The sequence below is a fragment of the Rana temporaria genome, chromosome 13 (genome assembly GCF_905171775.1).
Source record: "Rana temporaria chromosome 13, aRanTem1.1, whole genome shotgun sequence".
Lineage (NCBI taxonomy): Eukaryota > Metazoa > Chordata > Amphibia > Anura > Ranidae > Rana > Rana temporaria.
In genome coordinates, this window is record NC_053501.1 from 29,790,552 (window position 1) to 29,812,890 (window position 22,339).

At 44.2% G+C, this 22,339-nt stretch overlaps 1 protein-coding gene across 5 annotated transcripts in view; it reads left to right on the forward strand.

Moving 5' to 3' along the window:
- The window catches only part of CEP170B (centrosomal protein 170B), a 110,681-nt gene that overhangs the window by 40,297 nt on the left and 48,045 nt on the right, over nucleotides 1-22,339 (forward strand). For all 5 annotated transcript variants that reach the window (XM_040332687.1, XM_040332688.1, XM_040332684.1 and 2 more), the window contains exons 3-8: nucleotides 8,894-8,983; nucleotides 12,734-12,812; nucleotides 15,438-15,496; nucleotides 16,996-17,134; nucleotides 17,513-17,626; nucleotides 20,116-20,586. In XM_040332687.1, the coding sequence (XP_040188621.1) occupies nucleotides 8,894-8,983; nucleotides 12,734-12,812; nucleotides 15,438-15,496; nucleotides 16,996-17,134; nucleotides 17,513-17,626; nucleotides 20,116-20,586 (952 nt within the window). The remainder of the gene's footprint in view (nucleotides 1-8,893; nucleotides 8,984-12,733; nucleotides 12,813-15,437; nucleotides 15,497-16,995; nucleotides 17,135-17,512; nucleotides 17,627-20,115; nucleotides 20,587-22,339) is intronic.

Sequence of the window (22,339 nt, forward strand, 5' to 3'; positions counted from 1 at the left end):
TAATCTCCTCTTGCCCGGGGGTCCCATAATCTCCTCTTGCCCGGGGGTCCCATAATCTCCTCTTGCCCGGGGGCCCCATGATCTCCTATTGCTCGGGGCCCCATGAGTTGTCAGTCCGCCCCTGGTGATCACTAACCATGTCTGTGCATGGAAGTCGCAGTTTAAGAATCGCCCATAGAGCCCAGAACACGGGGATCACTGTGGTCTTTCTGGCAGAGGTGATGACATAAAATGCTTGGGCCTGGCACAATGTGAGCGCAGGCCAAGAAGGAAAGGGTACGAGTCAACCCATGCCTAGTGTGGGAACACACTTGGTTCACATAGGCCGTCAACAAGTATCCTGACAATTTTGGACTTCCTTTTTGTAAATAAAACCATAAACGAGGGCATGTTCATTAATATGTAAATTCTTCCCATGTTCTCAAAGAATTTATCTAATCAACTTTTCTTCCCCACCCCTTAGGAAGAGTAAATGTATTACTACATCAAAGTTCATGTTTGCATAGTTATATGGGCTACATAAACTCTCCAGCCTGTATGGTTGACCAGTAATGCCCGGAGCAAAAGTAATAATTAACTAGTTCAGCTACAGCTAAGTAAGTACAGCGAGATGAACGGAGTACGTAATATCAGGGACGTGCGGTGAGGTCAGTGGCTGGTGGGGCACTGGCTAGTATCAGAGACAGATACACACAGGTTCCATACGCCACGAACGTTGGAGCGAGAGCAATACTTCTAGCACTAGACCTCCTCTGTAACTCAATTTTTTTTTTAAGTACCGAAGTATGGTGCCATTCCACAAGTGTGTGCAATTTTAACCACTTAACACCTGCCATTAAATGACCGCGGGCGGAATGCTCTATTGTTCTGACAGGACGTCATATGACGTCCTGTCATTTAAAGCCGCACCCGTCGCGTCACTGGGAACACAATGCGCGTGCCCGGCGGCCGCGATGGCCGCCGGGCACCCGCGATGGCCGCCGGGCACCCGCGATTGCCCAGTAAAAAAAATAAAAATAAATCATTATGTTCCCTATTTTGTAGGCAATATAACTTTTGCGCAAACCAGTCACTATTAGTGGCTCAATTAGTCTCAGCCTCAATTAGTGGCCGCCGCGGGCCCGCCGCGATCGCGCGGTGGGGGGAGGTGGGGGCGCACGGAGGCAAGCGCACTTTTTTGGGAAAAAAATTACACTTTTTTTTAATTAAAAACAAGACAACAGTAAAGTTATCCCATTTTTTTTTTTTATATTGTGAAAGATAATGTTACGCCGAGTAAATTGATACCCAACATGTCACACTTCAAAATTGGGTCCGCTCGTGGAATGCCGCCAAACATTTACCCTTTAAAATCTCCATAGGCGACGTTTAAAAAAATCTACAGGTTGCATTTTTTGAGTTACAGAGGAGGTCTAGGGCTAGAATTATTGCTCTCGCTCTAACGATCGCGGCGATACCTCACATGTGTGGTTTGAATACCGTTTACATATGCGGGCGCTACTCACGTATGCGTTCGCTTCTGCACGCGAGCTCGTCGGGACGGGGCGCGTTTTCTGGCTCCTAACTTTTTAAGGCTGGGTTCACACTACGGTTTTCCCGTCCGTCAGCCGCATACGATTTCAGTATTGAAAACGTACGGGCCCGGACGGGAAAACGTATAGATAGAGAATGCATTGCAAATCGTATGCACTCAGATGCATCCGGGTGCGTACGATTTGCTGGCAAAACGTTTTTTAAACGTCCGCAAAACCGTGTTCAACCACGGTTTTGCGGTCGTTTTTAAAACAGTATGGCAAACGCATACGTTTTCCTTTAACATTAATGTTAATGGAAAACGCACATGTGTGCGGTTCCATACGTTCCCGTCCGTTTCAGCCGCATACGGTTTTCCATATAAATCGTATGCGGCTGACGGACGGGAAAACCGTAGTGTGAACCCAGCCTTAGCTGGCTCCTAGATTCCAAGCAAATTTGTCAAACCCTGCCCCCTCTATGACACTGCAGTGAAAGGAGAGACTCCACTGCAGCATTTTTATTGGACAGCTTGTGGCAAAGGTGCTTTACCATTGGTCCAAGGCTCCATGCTGTCCACTGAGCTCAGTGTCTCTGACAAGAAGTGAGCTCCTCTCAGTCTGCTGCAAACAGAGTGTGTCAGCTTGTATTTAAACTGGCCGTGATGTATGTAGCTTCTGACAGGCTGCACAAGGAGCCCTGTATCTCCGGAACCATGGGTGGCAGGAGCCCCAGCTAGACTTCAGCTATATACGACCCTCGAAGCTCAATGTGATTTTTTTTTTTTTTACTTTTCTTTTTATGTTCAATGTGTAATATACCAAGTATATAACTTCTGTGCTTTCATTTTACACTAATGCTTAGGTTTAGGCTCCATGCACACTGAAGCTGAAAAAAAGCTCTAAAAAAACGCTAGTAGCTTTGCAGGGAGCCTTTCAACGTTTTTTAGCGTTTTTGCAATAGCTTTAATCTGCATTTTTCAGTGTAGCTTTTTTTTTTTCCTTTTTTTTTTCAATGGATTAAAAACGCTGGCACCAGCGTTTTTAAGCGTTTTTGTCGTTTTTCAGCGTTTTTTCCCGCCAAAAAACGGCGCTTTGAACACAAATTTCGGGCGTTCAGAAAAAAGCCAATAAACTCCAAAGCTCATTAACACTAAAAAAGCCAAAACACCAATAAACTGCAGTTTATCAGCTTCAGTGTGCATAGAGCCTTAAGGTGTCGGTCCACTTGAAACTTATTTTTCTGTTTTGCAGTTGCTGGAGAAGTAGTGTGAACCACCTGACAATTTCCTGTATCTCTTAGGCACTCTGGGATCTTTTTTTTTTGTTCTTAGGGGCTCCATCGCTTTCTAAATAGCCTATAGTAAAAATACGTAATTTGTTTAACGTTAAATACCCGGGGTATGACATTTTTTTTTTTTTTCCCCCCACTATTTTCTTTGAGATAAAAGTGGTCCTGCAGACGGATTCGCAGCAGAATCACTTTTAGAAGCGTCGGGAGGGGTGCTGAGAATTACTGGCTCCCAGTCTGTGCTCTAATTCATCCCAAAGGTTTTCTATAAGGTTGAGGTCAGGACTCTGTGCAGGACAGTCAAGTTCCTCCACCTCAAACTCACTCATCCATGTCTTTAAGGACCTTGCTTTGTGCACTGGGCCAAATCATTTGGTGGAGGGGGGATTATGGTGTGGGGTTGTTTTTCAGGGGTTGAGCTTGGCCCTTTAATTTCAGTAAAGGGAAACCTCAAGGCGTCAGCATATCAAGACATTTTGGACAATTTTATGCTCCCGACTTTATGGGAACGGTTTGGGGATGGCCCCTTCATGTTCCAACATGACTGCGCACCAGTGCACAAAGCAAGGTCCATAAAGACATTGATGAGCGAGTATCGGGCGGAGGAACTGAACTGGCCTGCACAGAGTCCTGACCTCAACCCGATAGAACACCTTTGGGGTGAATTAGAGCAGAGACTGTGAGCCAGGCCTTCTCATCCAACATCAGTGCCTGACCTCACAAATGCGCTTCTAAAAAATATGGTCAAACATTCCCATAGACACACTCCTAAACCTTGTGGACAGCCTTCCCAGAAGAGTTGAAGCTGTTATAGCTGCAAAGGGCGGGGCCAACTCAATATTGAACCCTACGGGCTAAGACTGGGATGCCATTAAAGTTTATGTGTGTGTAAAGGCAGGCGTCCCAATACTTTTGGTAATATAGTGTGCATACAGCACATATTTCATAGTAGACATTGGTGAGCCACTTTATGACTAGAAATGGGACTGCTATGGGCGAGGCCACAAATACTAATAATTATCTCTGGCACATGCAATATAGTGTAGTGTCTGCGATAATTTGAGGAAGTGATATTTTTAGGCAGTAACTCTAATAAAAAAAAAAAAGCAAAGTAGTAACATGAGATCAGCTGGCTGGAATGATGTTACCAGAGCAACATTCATTTAAGCTCCCCATGCCCTTTACAATCTCCCTTTTGATGTACCTACAGTGATCTGGTGGCAGGGCCCTGCCTGATTGGATACAGATTGATTAGATCATTTTATAAAGTTAAAATTAATTGTACCATAATAATAAAGTGAAATAGTAAATATTGAAAATGAAAGCATTTAAATGCATCCAGGAATTCCAACCTATTCAAGGGTGTGTGTTTGTTTTTGTTTTTTTTGTATATGTGGTCCCCATCAAAGGGGGTGATCCTTTTTCCAACTCAGTAATTCTGTTTTTATTTTATTTTTATGTTCATGTTCCAACTTTCACTCGGATGGGTGTGTATATATATGTGTATATATATATATATATATATATATATATATTTATGTGTGTGTGTGTATGAATGTGTGTGTGTGTATGTATGTGTATATATATATGTATGTGTATATATATATATATATATATATATATATATATATATATATATATATATATATATATATATATATATATATATATATATATATATATATATATATATATATATATATATATAAAATGTATGTGTGTGTGTGTATGTATGTATGTATGTATATATGTATATGTATGTGTGTATATATATATATATATATATATATATATATATATATATAAAAAAAAAAATCAAAAACAGAATTACTAAGTTGGAAAAAAGATCGCCTCCTTTTGATGGTGACCGATTGTGGACTGCAGTCTTTAAGTCATTCCACAGATTTTCAATGGGGTTTAAGTCGGAGCTTTGACCGTGCCATGCAAGGCCATTCACCTTTTTCTCCTTTAACCGCTTAACGACCACCGCATGTACATGTACGTGCCATTCTGTGGACGTATAGGCAGATGGGCGTACATGTACATCCCTGCCTTTCCGCAGGTCGGGGGTCCGATCGGAACCCCCCCCCGGTACATGCGGCGGTCGGTTCTTCCGTGGGAGCGATCCGGGATGAGGGCGCGGCTATTCGTTTCTAGCCGCCCCCTCGCGATCGCTCCCCGGAGCTAAAGAACAGGGAGAGCCGTATGTAAACACGGCTTCCCCGTGCTTCACTGTGGCGGCTGCATCGATCAAGTGATCCCTTTTATAGGGAGACACGATCGATGACGTCAGACCTACAGCCACACCCCCCTACAGTTGTAAACACACACTAGATGAAACATAACTCCTTCAGCGCCCCCTGTGGTTAACTCCCAAACTGCAACTGTCATTTTCACAATAAACAATGCAATTTAAATGCATTTTTTGCTGTGAAAATGACAATGGTCCCAAAAATGTGGCAAAATTGTCCAAAGTGTCCGCCATAATGTCGCAGTCACGAAAAAAAAAACGCTGATTGCCGCCATTAGTAGTACAAAAAAAAATGATAAAAATGCAATAAAACTATCCCCTATTTTGTAAACGCTATAAATTTTGCGCAAACCAATCAATAAACGCTTATTGCGATTTTTTTTTTTTTTTTTTTTTTACCAAAAATATGTAGAAGAATACGTATCGGCCTAAACTAAGGAAAAAAACGTTTTTATATATGTTTTTGGGGGATATTTATTATAGCAAAAAGTAAAAAATATTGCATTTTTTTTCAAAATTGTCGCTCTATTTTTGTTTATAGCGCAAAAAATAAAAACCGCAAAGGTAATCAAATACCCCCAAAAGAAAGCTCTATTCGTGGGGAAAAAAGGACGCCAATTTTGTTTGGGAGCCACATCGCACAACCGCGCAATTGTCTGTTAAAGCGACGCAGTGCCAAATCGCAAAACCTGGCCTGGGCATTTAGCTGCCTAAAGGTCCGGGGCTTAAGTGGTTAACCACTGTGTGGTAATTTTTGCTGTGTGCTTTGGGTCATTGTCATATTGGAAGGTAAACCTTCCCACTGACAACTTTCTGGCAGAGGGACGCAGATTTTCCTCAAGAATTTGATGGTATTTTTTGGAAAACATGTTTTAAGTGAAATTACAGTGGAACCTCGGTTTAAGAGTAACGCGGTTAACAAGTGTTTTGATTTCCGAGCAACTTTTTTTATTTTTTTTATTCTGACTCGGTTTGCCAGCGTTGTCTTGCAGGACAAGCAGAATTCAACCTAATAGGGCCTGCAGTACCGCATTTGGCCTGAGATGTGAGGGCGCCGGAGCCGAGCAGGGCTGATCGTCACAGTTCGGCAATGCTCGGAAAGACGCGGAAATACTCAGTTTTCAAGCCTTTCCGGCATTTGCCGAGGTCAGCCGAAGGTGTCCTCGGGCCTTTCCGGCCATTTACAAGGCTCTCCGGCGCCCCCCCCCCCCCTTCTGGCCGCATGTGGTATTGCATTCCATTGAAATCAATGCGGAACAAATTATTTTAGTTACCATTGACTTCAATGGGGAAACTCGCTTTGATATGCGAGTACTTTGGATTACGAGCATTCTCCTGGAACGGATTATGCTCGTAATCCGAGGTTCAACTGTATAGCTTTTATGATCTAGTTAAAGGAAAACAGTTGGTCTCAATTTAGAGACCTTTTAAAAGGTGGGCACCATTTACTATGGAAGAAAAAAAGAAATGCTGCCTAAAAAAATATACACACAGTATTTCATTTTGGGGGTGGCGGGGGCATTGCTACCCCTGAATACTAATATTTATGGGGGAAGTTGATCCAGGAAATATCCGATTGCCTCTTGGGGGATCAGGAAGGATTTTTTTCCCCCTTCTGGAGAAAATTGGAGTGTGCTTTATTGGGTTTTTTGCCTTCCTCTGGATCAGCTGTGGGTATATTGTTTGTGTGTATATACAGTGGAACCTCAGATTGTGAGTATCGCGGTTAACAAACGTATCGCAATACGAGCACTGTATTTAAAAAATCCTAACTCGGTTTGCTTGTTTTGTCTCGCGAAACGAGCAGGATTCAGGCCAAAGCGGTGTGCAGTACCGCGTTTGGCCTGAGGTGGGGGCGCCAGAGCTGAGCAAAGCCGAACGGCGCTTTTCAGAAAGGCCCGAGGACAGCTCGGCTGACCTCGGCAAACCTTGGAGAGGCTCGGGAACGGAGTCTTTCCGAGGATTCCTCTGGCCTTTCTGCCCGTTTTCCGAAGCTCTCCGGCGCCCCCCCCACCTCTGGCTGCATGCGGTAATGCATCCCATTGAAGTCAATGCGGAACAAATTATTTTTGTTTACATTGACTTCAATGGGGAAACTCGCTTTGATATGCGAGTACTTTGGATTACGAGCATTCTACTAAAACGAATTATGCTCGTAATCCGAAGTTCCACTGTATAGGATTGTATTAATTTTTTCCCTTCTCTTGGTTTAACTTGTGTCTTTTTTTTTTTTAACCAGACTATGTAACTATTGCCTTCTAATGGTGTCCATAAAGCAGCTCATTGTTCAATATTGTAAACGTCTACACAATAGTGTTTTTCTTGGCTGCAGGTTTTCTTACCACCTACCAGAAAAGCTTTTACCACAGTATTCCAGAAGATACATGATGTCACTGTTTGCTGGGGTGCCCTGCCCAAGATGTATACGCTATATATAAATCTCTACTGTGACTTGGCTGTCACTTACATCACAGCATCGACAAGAGCTGCTGATTTGTTAGTGAGGCTATACATAGAATAGGATGCACTTTACTCTAATGTACACCTGGAAAGATAGAGATTAGGGCCCAGATTCTTAAAGGACTTACGACGGCGCAGCGCCATGTACGCCGTCGTAAGTCCTAATCTGGCCCGTCGTATCTATGCGACTGACTTTTAGAATCAGTTACGCATAGATATCCATTAGATCCGACAGGCGTAAATCTCTTATGCCGTCGGATCGTAACTGCATATTTACGCTGGCCGCTAGGTGGCGCTTCCGTCGAATTCCGCGTCGAGTATGCAAATTAGCTAGATACGCAAATTCCCGAACGTACGCCCGGCCGACGCAGTAAAGTTACACCGTTTACGTTAGGCTTTTCCCAGGGTATAGTTACCCCTGCTATATGGTGGCGTAAGTGCGGCGTAACAATGTTAAGTATGGCCGTCGTTCCCGCGTCGAAATTTGAAAAAGTTACGTTGTTTGCGTAAGTCGTCCGTTAATGGGGCTGGACGTCATTTACGTTCACAACGAAACCAATGACGTCCCTGCGGCGTACTTTGGAGCAATGCACACTGGGAAATTCCACGGCGCATGCGCCGTTCGGGAAAAACGTCAATCACGTCTGGTCACACAACATTTACATAAAACACTGTTCCAAATTTGAATTAGGCGGGCTTACGCCGGCCGATTTACGCTACGCCGCCGCAACTTACGGAGCAAGTGCTTTGAGAATACAGCACTTGCCCGTCTAAATTGCGGAGGCGTAACGTAAATCAGATACGTTACGCGATCGGACGTGAATCTGGCCCTGTGTGTCTAAAACCCCTCAACACCAATCAGTTTAGTTTTCCAAACCATCACTGCCCTGTATTGGCTCTTAGTCTCTGTACATCACAGAAGCAGGAAACGGCATGCAAAAACGAAACTGAATCTGTAGGTACATTATATGATTGATTTTTATCTATGTTTAATCATTTTTAAAAGGAATCAGTTAACTATTATGTCTCTATACCCTGTAAACAGTCATTTCAGCAAAAAAATGTTTTCCTTTACAACTCCTTTAATATGTAACTTGACTCTGAGTTGCTGCTAGACTATTTTCAGTGCAGCAGTTGTATCAATTGTTTATTCTCCAACCTATGGTATGCACTGTTGTCTGTATTCATTCACTTGGAATAATGGGATTATGCATTCATTTATAAAGAAATATTTTGGCCCTTGTCCAAGAAGGCCCAGCTCAGGCTCGTGAAGTTTTATGCTAGTAAACCAGATCTAGACCCATAGCTCTCTGTACAGTGCACCTGCCTGCATTATTCCTGACAGCATCAGATGAATTATAGATCTGTATGTTTTCTCAGTCCCGCAGTGTGGATAAACAGCACGCCGTCATCAACTACGACAGCGAGAAGGATGAGCACCGTGTGAAAGATCTCGGGAGCTTAAATGGAGTAAGTTCTGATGCCTATCAGTTGTAAAATATTCTTTCTGTGATCATACCGGCTGGATGAATGGATGCAATTTGGATTCAGATTTCACATTTTACATTTCACTTTTCATCTCCAAAACTAGAACGATACTTGAAATGAATTTTTTGCTGGGGAACCAGAAAAGAGACATTACATTTGTAGAAGTTAAGTCTCCTACGCCGTCGTATCTTAGGGTGCAATATTTACGCTGACCGCTAGGGGCGCTGCCCAAGACTTCCGCTTTGAATATGCAAATTAGGTAGATACGCCGATTCAGAAACGTACGTTAAGTATGGACGTCGGGCCAGCGTCAAATTTTGCGTCGTTTGCGCAAGTCGTTCGCGAATAGGGCTGTGCGTAAGTTACGTTCACGTCGAAAGCATCGACTATTGCGGCGTAATTTTGAGCATGCGCACTGGGATACGTTCACGGACGCCGCATACGGCGTAAGTCAAAAACGTCATTTACGTGGGGTCAGCCTTGATTAGCATACAACACGCCCACTGCCTGGATAATTTGTATTACGCGGGCTAACGCCGGACCACATACGCTACGCCGCCGTAACTTAGGGCGCAGGTTCTTTCTGAATACAGAACCTGCCTCACTAGGTTACGGCGGCGTAGCGTAACGCCGGGCTTTCTAATCCGGTCCAAAGTCTCTAAGGTGTATAGATGAGGACTGAACTTTTATATCAAATGAACAGACAAGCATGAACCACTAAATGTTCCCTTCAAAACATCCAATATCTTGCAGGCAATTTAAATAAAGTTGGATGTTTGAAACAGACACCATCCTTTAGGCCCCAAACCTTTCATTTGAGTAATGTTCACACTCCTGCTGCAACTACAGTATAGCAGACAGTACTGCAGTTGTATGACGTCCCGTGGAGACCTGAGCCCTCATACGCACACATCTTGAGTTACACGTGTTCATTAAAATAGGAACACTAATCTGGGTCTTTTTAAAGAAAAGCCGTCCTGGAGATTTCATGTCTTTATTACTGTTGAGCAGCTGCTCAGAATGCAAGCTGCTGAGATGCCCAAGCTTGTATAGTAATGCCCTTATGTTGCAATTTCGATGACGTTTTCAGGGTTTCGGTTTGGACTTGTTGCATGTTTATGGAGGCTAAAATCTGTTTTTCAAATTGACTGAATCTTTGGTCAACTTTTTATATCCCAATGGCTGTGGCATCCAGGCTCTCGGCCCTATCCAGGACAGAGGGGGTCTCGGTCTTCTTAAGGGTCCCATCATCTTGCTACAGTTTCTGTGAAGTAAAATAGTGAAATGCCAAAGTTGGATTTCTGCAAGGGACATCTCGCCACTGGAGGCCTAAAAGATGGCCAAGTACTATTATTATCACAGCATTGTGACAACCCGTTACAGTTGCTATTAATATGTTTACTACAAAAAAAAAGTATCACTGCAAATGTTAAGTCTGCACCCTATTAACATATCTCATTTAGGCCCCTTTCACACTTGTACAACTTGTCCCACGATTTGGGACTGCAAAGTCGCATGACAAGTCGTTCCCCATGATTTCCAATGACAACCATTCATATTAGTACGACTTCAAGTCGTTCCGACTTCAAAGTAGTCCCTGCACTGCTTTGGTCCAACTTTGATTCGAGTTACACAGGCATTCCCTGAAATCATGTCAAAGTCGCGCCCGTGAAATTGCTGTAAAATTGCAGCAAAATCACGCGACTTTGAAGTCGCACAAGTGTGAAAGGGGCCTTAGTTTATATTAGCACATGTTTTTTTTTTTTAAGTACCCCCAATTGTATAAATGTACAATTTCTAAAAATAGAAGAAAAAAAAAGTGTTTTCGATTATGAATATCGTTTTTAAAAAGTTGCCAGATTGCCCATACTCAGGAAATAACCTTTTTTTAGAGCACCCTTTCTCAACCTTTTTACCCCACAGGATCCCCAAAAATAATTTTCAGTATTCAGGGAACCCTTACTAAAACCATTCTTCTGGGGTAAATGGGGGGGAAAATGTTCCTAGGCTGTCAGTTGGAAGAATGCCTCTTTCACAGACCGCTCACAAAACAGTTGTGTCATGGTACTGGTTTTGCCAGGTTGCACTGCTCAGAGAACTATGCAGGTGCCATAAGATGAGGTGTCCATTTGCCAACGCTCAAGGAACCCCCCAGGGGGTTGATGAGCCTTAGCGTTCCATGGAACCCTGGTTACAATTGTCTGCTTTACATTATGGCCTTTATGCAGTCAGTACTTGCCTTCCCCACACTTTTCAGCTGCTGCATACTTTTGCTAAAGCTCAGAGAAATATTTGGTACTTTGGGGTATGGAGGAACACAGGACATTCTCCCAATTTCCCCTGAGCAGCCAAGGTCTTAGGCCCCGTACACACCATAGAATCCATCCGCTGAAAAATCTCAGCGGATCGGTTTCAGCGGATAGATTCTATGGTGTGTACATTCCTGCGGATATTTATCCGCGGAAATTTCCCAATTCAAGCAGATAAAAATTTGTAGACATGTCTACAAATCTATCCGCTTGAATTGATCCCAACGGATTGATCCGCTGGTCTGTACAGACTCACCGGATCAATCCTTCCGAAGGGATCCCCCGCATGCGTCGTAATGATTCGACGCATGCGTGTAATTCCTTATATGACAGCGTCGCGCTCGTCGCCGCGTCATCATCGCGGCGACGGCGCGACACGTCATCGCGAGGGGATTTCGGCGCGGATTTCGATCCTATGGTGAGTACACTCCATCGGATCCAAATCCGCTGAAATCCTCAAGAGGATTTATCCGCGGAAACGGTCCGCTGGACCGTATCCGCGGATAAATCCTCTCGTGTGTACTAGGCCTTAGTGTTATCACTTGAGTGAATGCATAGTCTGTTGTACACTTTGGGGTCCACTTTGCACTGGGGAGTGCAAAATCTGGTGCTGCTCAGCATAGAAACCAAATTTTTGTCAAGGCTTAATTGAACAAGCTGAAGTTAGAAGCTGATTGGCTACTATGCACATTTGCAGCAGATTTTGCACTTTCCAGACTTTCTTAGAAGGTCAACATTTTCACAGAAATTTAGGGGTTCAGGTGGCAGATCAAGCTAATGTTGTACCATGAAGAATGTAAGTACTGAATACTTCCAGTGCCTACAGTAAAGTGAACCGGTTACTCTACTGGCATAGGCAAAGTAGTTTATTTTAAGACGTTGCAAGTCAATAAATAAGTACAAAGCCCCCGTTTTGTTAACATGCAACCTGCGCTGTCCCTTTTAATGAAGCCGTCACTTGTCACTACTGGTCAACTGAGACAAGAAGGCGGGCACTGTGTCAGGTTGGCATCCAGTGACGAATGACTATTGCAATATAGAGCCCACCTCCCTGTCTACTAACTACTCACTAGAGGTGTACTGGAGGAAATCGTTTATGTAACCACAGAAACAACATTGCAGGTCCGAACAGTCCAGAAATAGGAGCGCCCCTTGTTATACAGGTACATCTTTGTAGTTACTACTTTTCTTATATGATAATGCTTTAACCATTTCAGATCTGTGATAGAATGTTAAAAATACCCTTACACCTCCATCTACAGCAAACCCAATCCTCTATCATGACCCTACTAGCCAGCCATGTGTCTTGTGATAGCTCCCTAAAATAAGTACACAACAAATGTTCTGAAAAATAAAATATTTATTGCTTGCCTTGTAGAAGAAGCCAATTTCTCATTTGTATCATCTCCTTCTTTCCTTGCAGACCTTTGTGAATGATGTGAGGATCCCCGATCAGAAATACATCACCCTCAAACTGAATGACGCTATCCGCTTTGGCTACGATATCCTTTCTAACTGCTGCACTGGCTGAAGGTTTCTTCCTGGTGGCATTCTGATTGTGCAATGACATACTGAGGTCACATGAAAAGCAGATTAGTCTCTCAATCCCTGGGAGTCAGGTGGTGAATTTACTGGTTTATGGTCTATTTAGTACATTTAAAGGAATGCGGAAAAGTCTCATATGAATACAATGCCCTGGATCATTTACCCGGTAATTAACTGCTAAATTGTTAAAGGAGCTTATGCCTCAATAGGCATTGCACTCTAGACAAAAAAAAATTGACAATACATAGAATTATTTTCATATCTTAGAATACATGCTCAGTTAGTGACATTTGGTTGGCTCCATTAGTTTCTAGTGTTTTCTTAAAAGTAAACCTATATGGGGGGGAACTTTTTTTAAAGCGGATCTTCACTGCATCTGAGCACTGAAAACGCTATTGATTTTTAATATTCAACGCAAACTCCCCCATCCATCCATGTCTCTATGCTTTATTTTGTTGAAAAATCACTTTGAAAAACACCCCCTCTTAGCATTTCTGGCCATGGCCATCTTGAGTATGGTTTGTAACTAGCTTAGAAAACGCCTCCTCCCCTCCTGAAGACTCCTGGAATGTATAACATAATTCGCCTAGGCAAGAAACCAGAAAGTAACTGAAGAAATGTAAAAAAAAAATAGTTTAAAACAAGTAAATGATATACTTTGCTGTCTATTTACTAATGCTAGCAGCACAGGGATTAAAAATAACCAATGTTGATTGGGAGAGTGAAGTTTCACGTAAAGTAAGCCCAATGCTGTTGTACTTTCTCCCCTGCTGTTTAGATTTGTGGCCAGAGCCCATTAAATTTCTGTACGATCTTCAGCTTTCTAAAAGTTGGAACTTGCAATGGCTTGGCACATTCTTTCCAGCTTCCATATGACAATGCTAAAGCATGATGAGTGGCTGCTCTGTCTCCCGACACTGAATTGTGGGAGCTAAAAAAAACGATTTCTATGGTGGAGAAGAGCAGAGGAGAAAGGACTAGTCCTTATTTTTGCCTGCCGTTCACCCTTTCCCCATTGATTGACGTACCATTCCTTGATCTGTGTAGAGGCGGTCATCTTGGTTGAGGCAGGACTTTGCTTCCTCATGTCAGAGCTGTCCCCCTGATCACTGGTGATCTAATGACTGGTGGAGTAATGAACAATAAGTAGCGGATGAGGTTTAGATGTACAGATCCACATAATAGATAAAAGAAGCAGGGAGATCCTTGCACTGCATGTCCCCATAGACGCCTTCCTCCACAGCAAGGAGAACAATCTCACTTCAAATCTTGTGACACTAGCAGTCAGAGACAGCAGTACCTTACATCAGCGGTCCCCAACCTTTTTGGCAGCAGGGACCGGTTTAACGGCAGACAATTTTCACAGGGGCCGGGGGGGCGGTTGTTGGTTGGATATTCAGAGTTTGTTCTCAGCCCCCCCTTTACAGCACAGTCCCCCTCTTTATATCGGTGTCTTCAGTTCCCCTTCAATCACAACTCCTCCTTACATTACAGTGTCCCTTTACATTACAGTCCACTTTACATTAATGTAATAGGAACTGCTCTGTGAAGGGGACTGTGATGTTGAGGAGGCTGCACTATAAAGGGGGCACTATGCAATAAAAGGAGCACTGTGATGTTAAGGGGACTACACTGTAAAGGGGGGCTGTCATGTAAAGGGGACTGCACTGTAAAGGGGCACTGTAGTGATTACAGTGCCCTTTATATTACAGTGCCCCTAGCAATCAGAGCCTCCTCCATCACAATTCTTCTGCAGTCTGCTCTCCATTCCGATCTGCAGCTCCTTCCGCCCCCTGCCCTGCTGATTGGATGACATGGTTGGTTGGGTGGGTGGGCGGAGGAGCCATGAGACAACACCTAGGCATGGCCACACAGCAGGAGGTGAGTGGCAACTGCGGTCTGTGATAGCTCAGTGCGAACCGCGGTGGCCGCTCATCTCCTGCTGTGTGGCCCGGTCATAAACAGGCCATGGACCGGCTCCGGTCTGTGACCTGAGGATTGGGGACCCCTGCCTCAGATGATCTTATACTGCCAATAAGCAGCTATAGTCCTCAAGGCACAGGAATTGTACTGCCATTTTTTTGGAGGAATTCAAGACGATGGGTAAATCTTTGAGGCTACTGCTTGGACACAATTCATTCTTCAAAGATAGTCTATAGGGGATATTTTTTTATTTGGTGTTCAGGTCCACTTTAACACACTTTCTCCTCAATTTGTGCAACGGAAAAGCTACAACATGGTGCCAAGATGCAGCAGTCAAAGGCACAGGAGATCATTTTATTATGTTTTTGTTTTTTTTGAGAAATGGTTGTAAATGTTTTGCACATTCTCTTTTGGCCATTTTGCAACACAGTGATCTTTTCTGGCATATGAGAGATTCACTTTGTTACTATATTTCCAATTTAATAAATACATTTCTTCATCACTGAAATGCATATTCAAGGCCCCATCTGAGTTCCACTCACTTTTGCTGGATGAAAGTCCTCTGCATTCCCTCTTCTTCTTGAGCACAATACAGGGTGTTGATATCTGAATGTACATTAGTCACTGTGGTTTTCTTTTTTCCTTATCTGTTTGTCTACATATCAATATGTATGTGTTGGAACAAATTCAGCATAAGGTACCGGAGGAAGCATTGAAGGTTAGTCCATATCGTTTGTAATTGGTATCTATAGTGATCCTGACTTGCTACCGTTTACCATGATGAAAGAAAAAGGGAACAGTGCAACCTCCATAGTGTAGTAAACAAAGTGAACAATATTTATTAATGATTTAAAAATGAACTCACAAAAGTGGAGCTTGTGCAAAGCGAAAATAGCCTCTGGAGCCTGGAGCCGCTGTGGAATTCCCCTACTACAGCTGTGATAAGGGGGAGAAGAGCACAGGCAGGAGGGAGCCGCTGTGGAATTCCCCTACTTCAGCTGTGATCAGGGGAAGAAGAGCACAGGCAGGAGGGAGCTGCTGCTGCTACTGCAGGGAGATACCCCGACCGCTGCAGGGAGTGCCAATGAGGAGAGAAAGGGGACGGGGCTGAGCCACGTCTGAATGGACACAGTGAGCTGTGGCTCGGCTTGGGTGCCCCCATAGCAAGCTGCATGCTTTGTGGGCACTCAACAGAAGGAAGGGGCCAGAAGCACTACAAGAAGAGGAGGATCTGGGCTGCTCTGTGCAAAACCACTGAGTGGGGCCGAGTCCTGCGGTCTGTGTCAATGGACGCAGCAGCAGGACTCAGGAGCTCGCCCGCACGAGTGCCCCCATGGAATGCGGCTCTCTGTGGGTGCACTCGGGAAGAGGAGGTGCCAGAAGCACCGCTGAGGGACCCCAGAAGAGGAGAATCGGGGCCGCTCTGTGCAAAACTCTTGAGGAGGTAAGTATAACATGTTTGTTTCTTATTTTTTTTAAAACGAACCTTTCAACCCCTTTAAGCTTTGTCAATAAAACCTGGAAGCTGATTGGTTTCTATGTAGAGCTGTACCAGATTCTGCACTCTCCGGCTAGGTTCACACTGATGCGGTGCGGGAACCACAACCATTCCTGTGCGGTTCCTTCACCGCACCAGAATCGCGGGCAGTTCACGCTGTGCTCTGCAAACCGCTGCAGGTGTCAATATAAAGTTAATAAAACCCTCAAATCAGTTCACAGAACTGTGGATTTGGATTGAATAAGATTGCATGGGTCTGAACACCCATGCGGTCTGATTCCAGTGCGGACAAAAAAAGGGCCCTGCACGTTTTTGGTGCAGGTCCAGTGCGAATTGAGCCATACATACTGTTGCATTGTACAGGAATGTGGTGCGATTTCCTGTACAAATGACATGCGATCCGGTAGAACCCGGCCTCCAGTTTTAGAAAATCTCCCCCTATGTCTCTTCTGCAATAAGACAGTTACTTGAAGTCTTCTAATGAATGTACACTGAGCTGCGCATGCAGACGTTTGATGCAATCACCTGTCTGTAATGACCTCAACAGACAGATGGGGTTAAAAATTCAGGTGCAAATGTCTTGACACCGGAGTCCTGAAAGATGGAAGCTGCCGTACTTAACCTTTTTAAAATAATATGTTCAGAAGGAGTTGATCTTTTAAACTTTTTTCGAAGGCGTTTTCCCAATGATTTCTTTTTTTTTTTTTTTTTTTTTTTAGCATGAGAAATACACCAGCCAACTTCAGATGAATTTAAAGACTTCGGTGAATATGAGGAAAGAACAGCTTAAAGAACAAGCTTCTCACGTAGACTCGTCGCCAGGGAAACAGGAAAAGGTGGAGAAGAAACCCCCCAGCGGTACGTGTTAACTCCTTCCCCGCCATTGCTTTCTCCTATTTATTTGTTTTCCCTTTTGCTCCGATTGTTTGCATGGACTGTTCTGGCGGCCTTCTATGGGAATCTGCTTTTGCTTTGAACTCCCAATGTTCCTGTTTTGTGTAAACCTGACACAGTGTTGTATACACAGGCCTGAAACACCAGGGTTCTGTTATGGAGAATTTTGTATTGGGCCTCCGCCAGTAAATTATGCCATGTAATTAGAAGTCACTTTTCAGTACCGGTGGTACCACATCATAGCGTGAGGGCTTGTGAAGCTCCTGATTAGAATGCCAGACTGAAAAAAGTTTTTTTTTTGTCTTATAAGCTGATAATGAGATTTTTTTTTCTTTTTTACAGAGCCCTCAATATATCGCACACCGCTCTATGGTCAGCCATCTTGGTGGGGAGATGAGGATGAAAATAACATGCATGAAAAACATGAAGGGAGGAGGCCGGAAGACCATTTTCCAGGTAAGTAAGCTTTATAGTAGTTGGCCCATTAGAAAATGTGCTATGGCGCAAAGGGGATTGGTGTACCCTAAATCAGTGTTTCTCAATTCCAGTCCTTAAGGCCCCCCAACAGGTCATGTTTTCAGGCTTTCCATTATTTTGCACTGGTGATTTGATCATTTTTACTGCCTTTAGTATTTACTTTTTATTTAGAAATCCTGAAAACATGACCAGTTGGGGCGCCTTGAGGACTGCAGTTGAGGAACACTGCTCTAAATAGTCCAAGGTCTGTAAGCAAAAGATATTCATAAATATGACATCAAAGTCCTATCAGGTGTGACTACAGACAGTAGGGTCTATAGCAGCGGTCCCCAACCTTTTTGTCACCAGGGACCGTGCCGTGGAAGGATGGTGGTTGTGGTGGATGGGTCAGGGGGATGGGATATTCACAAAGACCCGGATTCACAAAGCACTTGCGCCAACGTATCTCCAGATACGCCGCATAAGTGCAAATATGCGCCGTCGTATCTGTGCGCCGGACCCACATACTAAGATACGCCTAAAAACAGGCTTCATCCCATCGACGTAACTTGCCTACGCCGGCGTTGAGTGGGTGCATATTTACGCTGGACGCATTTGGCGCTCCCATTCATTTTCTATTCAAATATGCAAATGAGGGATATACGGCGATTCACTAACGTACGTGCGCCCGACGCAGTGCGCGTAAAGTCATACGTCCGTCGTAAAGTTATGCCCCATAAAGGAGGTGTAACTTAGCAGCATCCATGCAAAGGGCTTCACCAGGGAACACAAGACGGCGTATTTTACGTCGTTTACGTTGGACGTGAATATGACTAGGCGTAGGTTACATTCACGTCGTAGGCAGTGATCCGACGTATCTTACGGAGTAGTTCCGACGTGATTCTAAAAATGCGCACTGGGATGTGTCCACAGGACGGCGCATGCGCCGTTCGTTATACGTATCTGTCTGGCGACTCGGCCCATCATTTGCATGGGGTCACGCCTCATTTGCATGGCTCACGCCCACTTCCGGCTTACGCCTAGGAAACCCAGCGCAGTTTTGGCAGCACTGGCTTTGTGAATTCAGTGCTTGCCTCTCTGCGATGCGTCGGCGTAGCGTAAAGGAGATACGCTACGGCGGCATAAATGTGCGCCGCTGTCTGTGAATCTGGGCCAAAGTCTGTCCTCAGCCCCCTTCACACCAATACTCCCCTTTACAGCACAGTCCCTACCTTTTTATATCCGTGTCCACAGCCCCCCTTTACATTATAGTGCCCCTTTATGGTGGAGTCCACTTTACATTATTGTAACTGGGACTGCACTGTAAAGGGGACACTGTAATGTCAGGGGGGCACTGTGATATAAAGGGGACTGCACTGTAAAGGGGGGCTAAAAGTGTAGCGCCAGCCGGTGGGGACTCTTTTCATGCTGCCCCCTGCAAAGTGCTGCCCTAGGCCTTGTTGGCCTAGATCAAGATACAGCGTTAGATGAGAGGAGTGTTGCTCTTTCACTGGCGACTTACATTCTGAATAGGTTTCATCAGCATGTGAGCGACGTATCTCCTAATACAGTTGTTTACGGAGCAACATATGCAAGCAAATTTCGCTACACATTTTAGCAATTTTTTTTACAGGCAACATAATTGCTAGTGTGACATGGGCTTAAAGATGGCTATATATTGATCAAAATTTGGCCAACAGGTTCCTGATAAATTCAAGTAAATGTGTGACTGCCCCCACTGAAAGTGGGTGTAAAGGTTCAGTGTTTTTTTTTAAATAACAAACATATCATACTTGCCTCCACTGTGCAGTTTGTTTTGCACAGAGTGATCCTCCTGTTCTGGGGTCCCATGGCAGCTCTCGCGGCTCCTCCCCGCAATAGCTAACCCCCTCTGGGAAGCTCTCTCCTGAGGGGGTTATAATGCAGGTGTGCACTTGTGTCATACACTTGCCGTCCATAATAGCCGCCGAGTGTATGACTCGGGCCCCCCCCGGCAGCCGCGCCATTGGATTTCATTGACAGCAGCGGGAGCCAATGGCTGCGCTGCTATTAATCTATCCAATCAGCGCCAAAACTCAGTGGAGAAGAGGAACGCCGGGGACTCGCAGAGCAGGTGAACTGGCTCAGGTAAGTAAAACGGGGGCTGGGGGGCCGGTGATTGTCAGGTGTTTTTTCACCTAAACACAAACCTTTACAACCCCTTTAACACAAGTCGTTTGTTTGATTGTCTTCTGTCAAAGGCACATGGTGGAATACATTTGTTGATTAGCAGTTGCAGCTGCTAATCAGTGTATTCTGACAGCGGAGGGTCTCGCTGTCAGAATACAATATCCCGGCAGGGGGGATGCTGGCTGAACAAATAAATGAAACACAATACAGACATGGCAGCGGACTGTTTGCCACTACTCTAATACTTGGGTTTATTTTATAACACACGTTTAAGTTTGGCCTGTTACTACATTGCTTTTTTCTCTTTTTCTACACTGCAGAACGACCAAAGGGAATGCCTCCACATGAAGATGAAATGAATTGTAATGTGGGGTACAGAGACCCCTCAGACCAATCTCTCTATTCATTTAGGAGAGAGCCAAGCTATTTTGAAATTCCCACAAAGGACTTCCAGCAACCAGCCAAAACACCAGAGGCCCAAGTCCATGAAATCCCGACCAAGGACACCGATACGGTGACCCCTCCAGTTGTGCAGAGCCACGCCTCTTTTACCATTGAGTTTGATGATTGTCGGCCAGGGAAAATAAAGATTAAAGACCATGTCACAAAGTTCTCCTTGAGACAGAGGAAAGCAGGGAAAGAAACCGCACCAACAGAGATGATGTCTGTAGAAAGTAAAGTGGCTGATTGGTTGGTTCATAATGACCCAAGCTTAATTAGAAGGCCATCACCGGGAGAAGATGTATACAGCACCAAGAGCGACCTTCCCATCCACAACAGAACGCTCAAAGGTAAGACAGGCGTAAAGCAGGACTTGGGTATTTTTTTGTCAGAACCTCACCTCATGTATGGAAACTGTAGGGCTTGTGTTGCCCATAAGAACCAACTAATGGCAGTTTTCTACAGGGTGGGCCATTTATATGGATCCACCCGGGTGGGCCATTTATATGGATCCACTTTAATAAAATGGGAATGGTTGGTGATATTAACTTCCTGTTTGTGGCACATTAGTATATGTTTTGAATCCAACTTTTGTTTTAGGTGTATCCATATAAATGGCCCACCCTGTAGTTCAGGCTACAGAGTCTAAGGCTGGCCATAGATGAAGCGATTCTCTTTCCTGCAACCACGGGTGCTGTCTGCCCCATGTTATAAATCGCTGCACAAACCGTTGGTGCTATATAAAGCTTTTATATTAATCCATCTGCCCTTAGCTCAAGTATGCATGTAGGATAGCGTTCTTAGCTAAAAAAAACTCTCATCCCCTCCTGGAGACTCCTGGGATGCATGACATAATTTGCCTAGGCAGGAAACCAGGAAGTAACTGATGAAATGTAAAAAAAGTAAATATGATATACTTTTCTTATGTGTTTACTAATGCTAGCAGTATGAGGATTAAAAATCAATATTGATTGGGAGAGTGAAGTTCCACTTTAAGGGAGTAAGGTTGTCCCAGCATGCTTTTTCGGGCTGCTCAGTCCCTAACACATAGGTAAAATACTCTTTCTTGGTGGTAATGCTTTCACTAATGTTAAAGTATAACTAAAGGCAAACTTCTTTTTTTAGTGTTGGATAGAGTGCAGAGGGATTAGACCCTGCTTATCAGTTTTTATTGCTGTCTGTGCTCCTGTTTGGGAGATTCATCCTCTCTATTTCTCCTGTTTACCATTGTCATTGAAAGGGAAAGTAAAAGAAAATCCCAAATTTAGGGTTGTCCCCAAAAAAGCAATAGAGGGGGAAATCTTCCTTTGGAGACACTAGTGCCGGTGACCTGGAGATCTCCAAGAAATGCCCTTAATTTGCAGGGATTTCCTCTCACTTCCTATGAGGCTATGAGACAGGAAGTGAAGAGAAATCTCCACAATGGGACGCAGAGGGCGAAAAAAAATATGGCAGGAGTTATAATGTGTCCTTACTCTATCCAAAATGAAAATAAAAGTTTTGAATTTATTTCTACTTCAAGGCTTCATTTCTGTAAAAAAACAATCAGAAAAAACTGATTTATCGTGAAGAGCAAAGTGCAGCAAACAGGCGCAGTAGACCTTTTTTATTAGACATAAACAAAATGATAATAAACAGGTGCGTAAGGTGGGCTCTTTCACTGATTGTGGAGCTATTGATCAGACTCAACAGGGGGCATATCAGTCTACTGCAGGGGTCCTTGGCTGCAGATCACTGGTAATAAACAGGCTCTATTAGTGGCAGTGGGGCATTCATACTAAGATATAAAAAATACCTGTGCACCCTAACATGATGGGTACAAATAGCTGGATTCAGGTAGATGGGCGCATCTTTCAGGTGGCGTAGCGTATCGTATTTACGCTACGCCGCCTTAAGTCAGAGAGGCAAGTGCTGTATTCACAAAGCACTTGCCTCCTAAGTTACGGCGGCGTAGCGTAAATGGGGCCGGTGACTTAACAAGCTGGTTCCGCCTATGGTATTTGTTCCACTCAACAGCTGATGATCACCTGTTGCGTTCGGCTATTTCCGTAGCCTGCTACTGCGCATGCCCGGAGTCTGCGCAGTCGGTTGTGGAACAAGCTC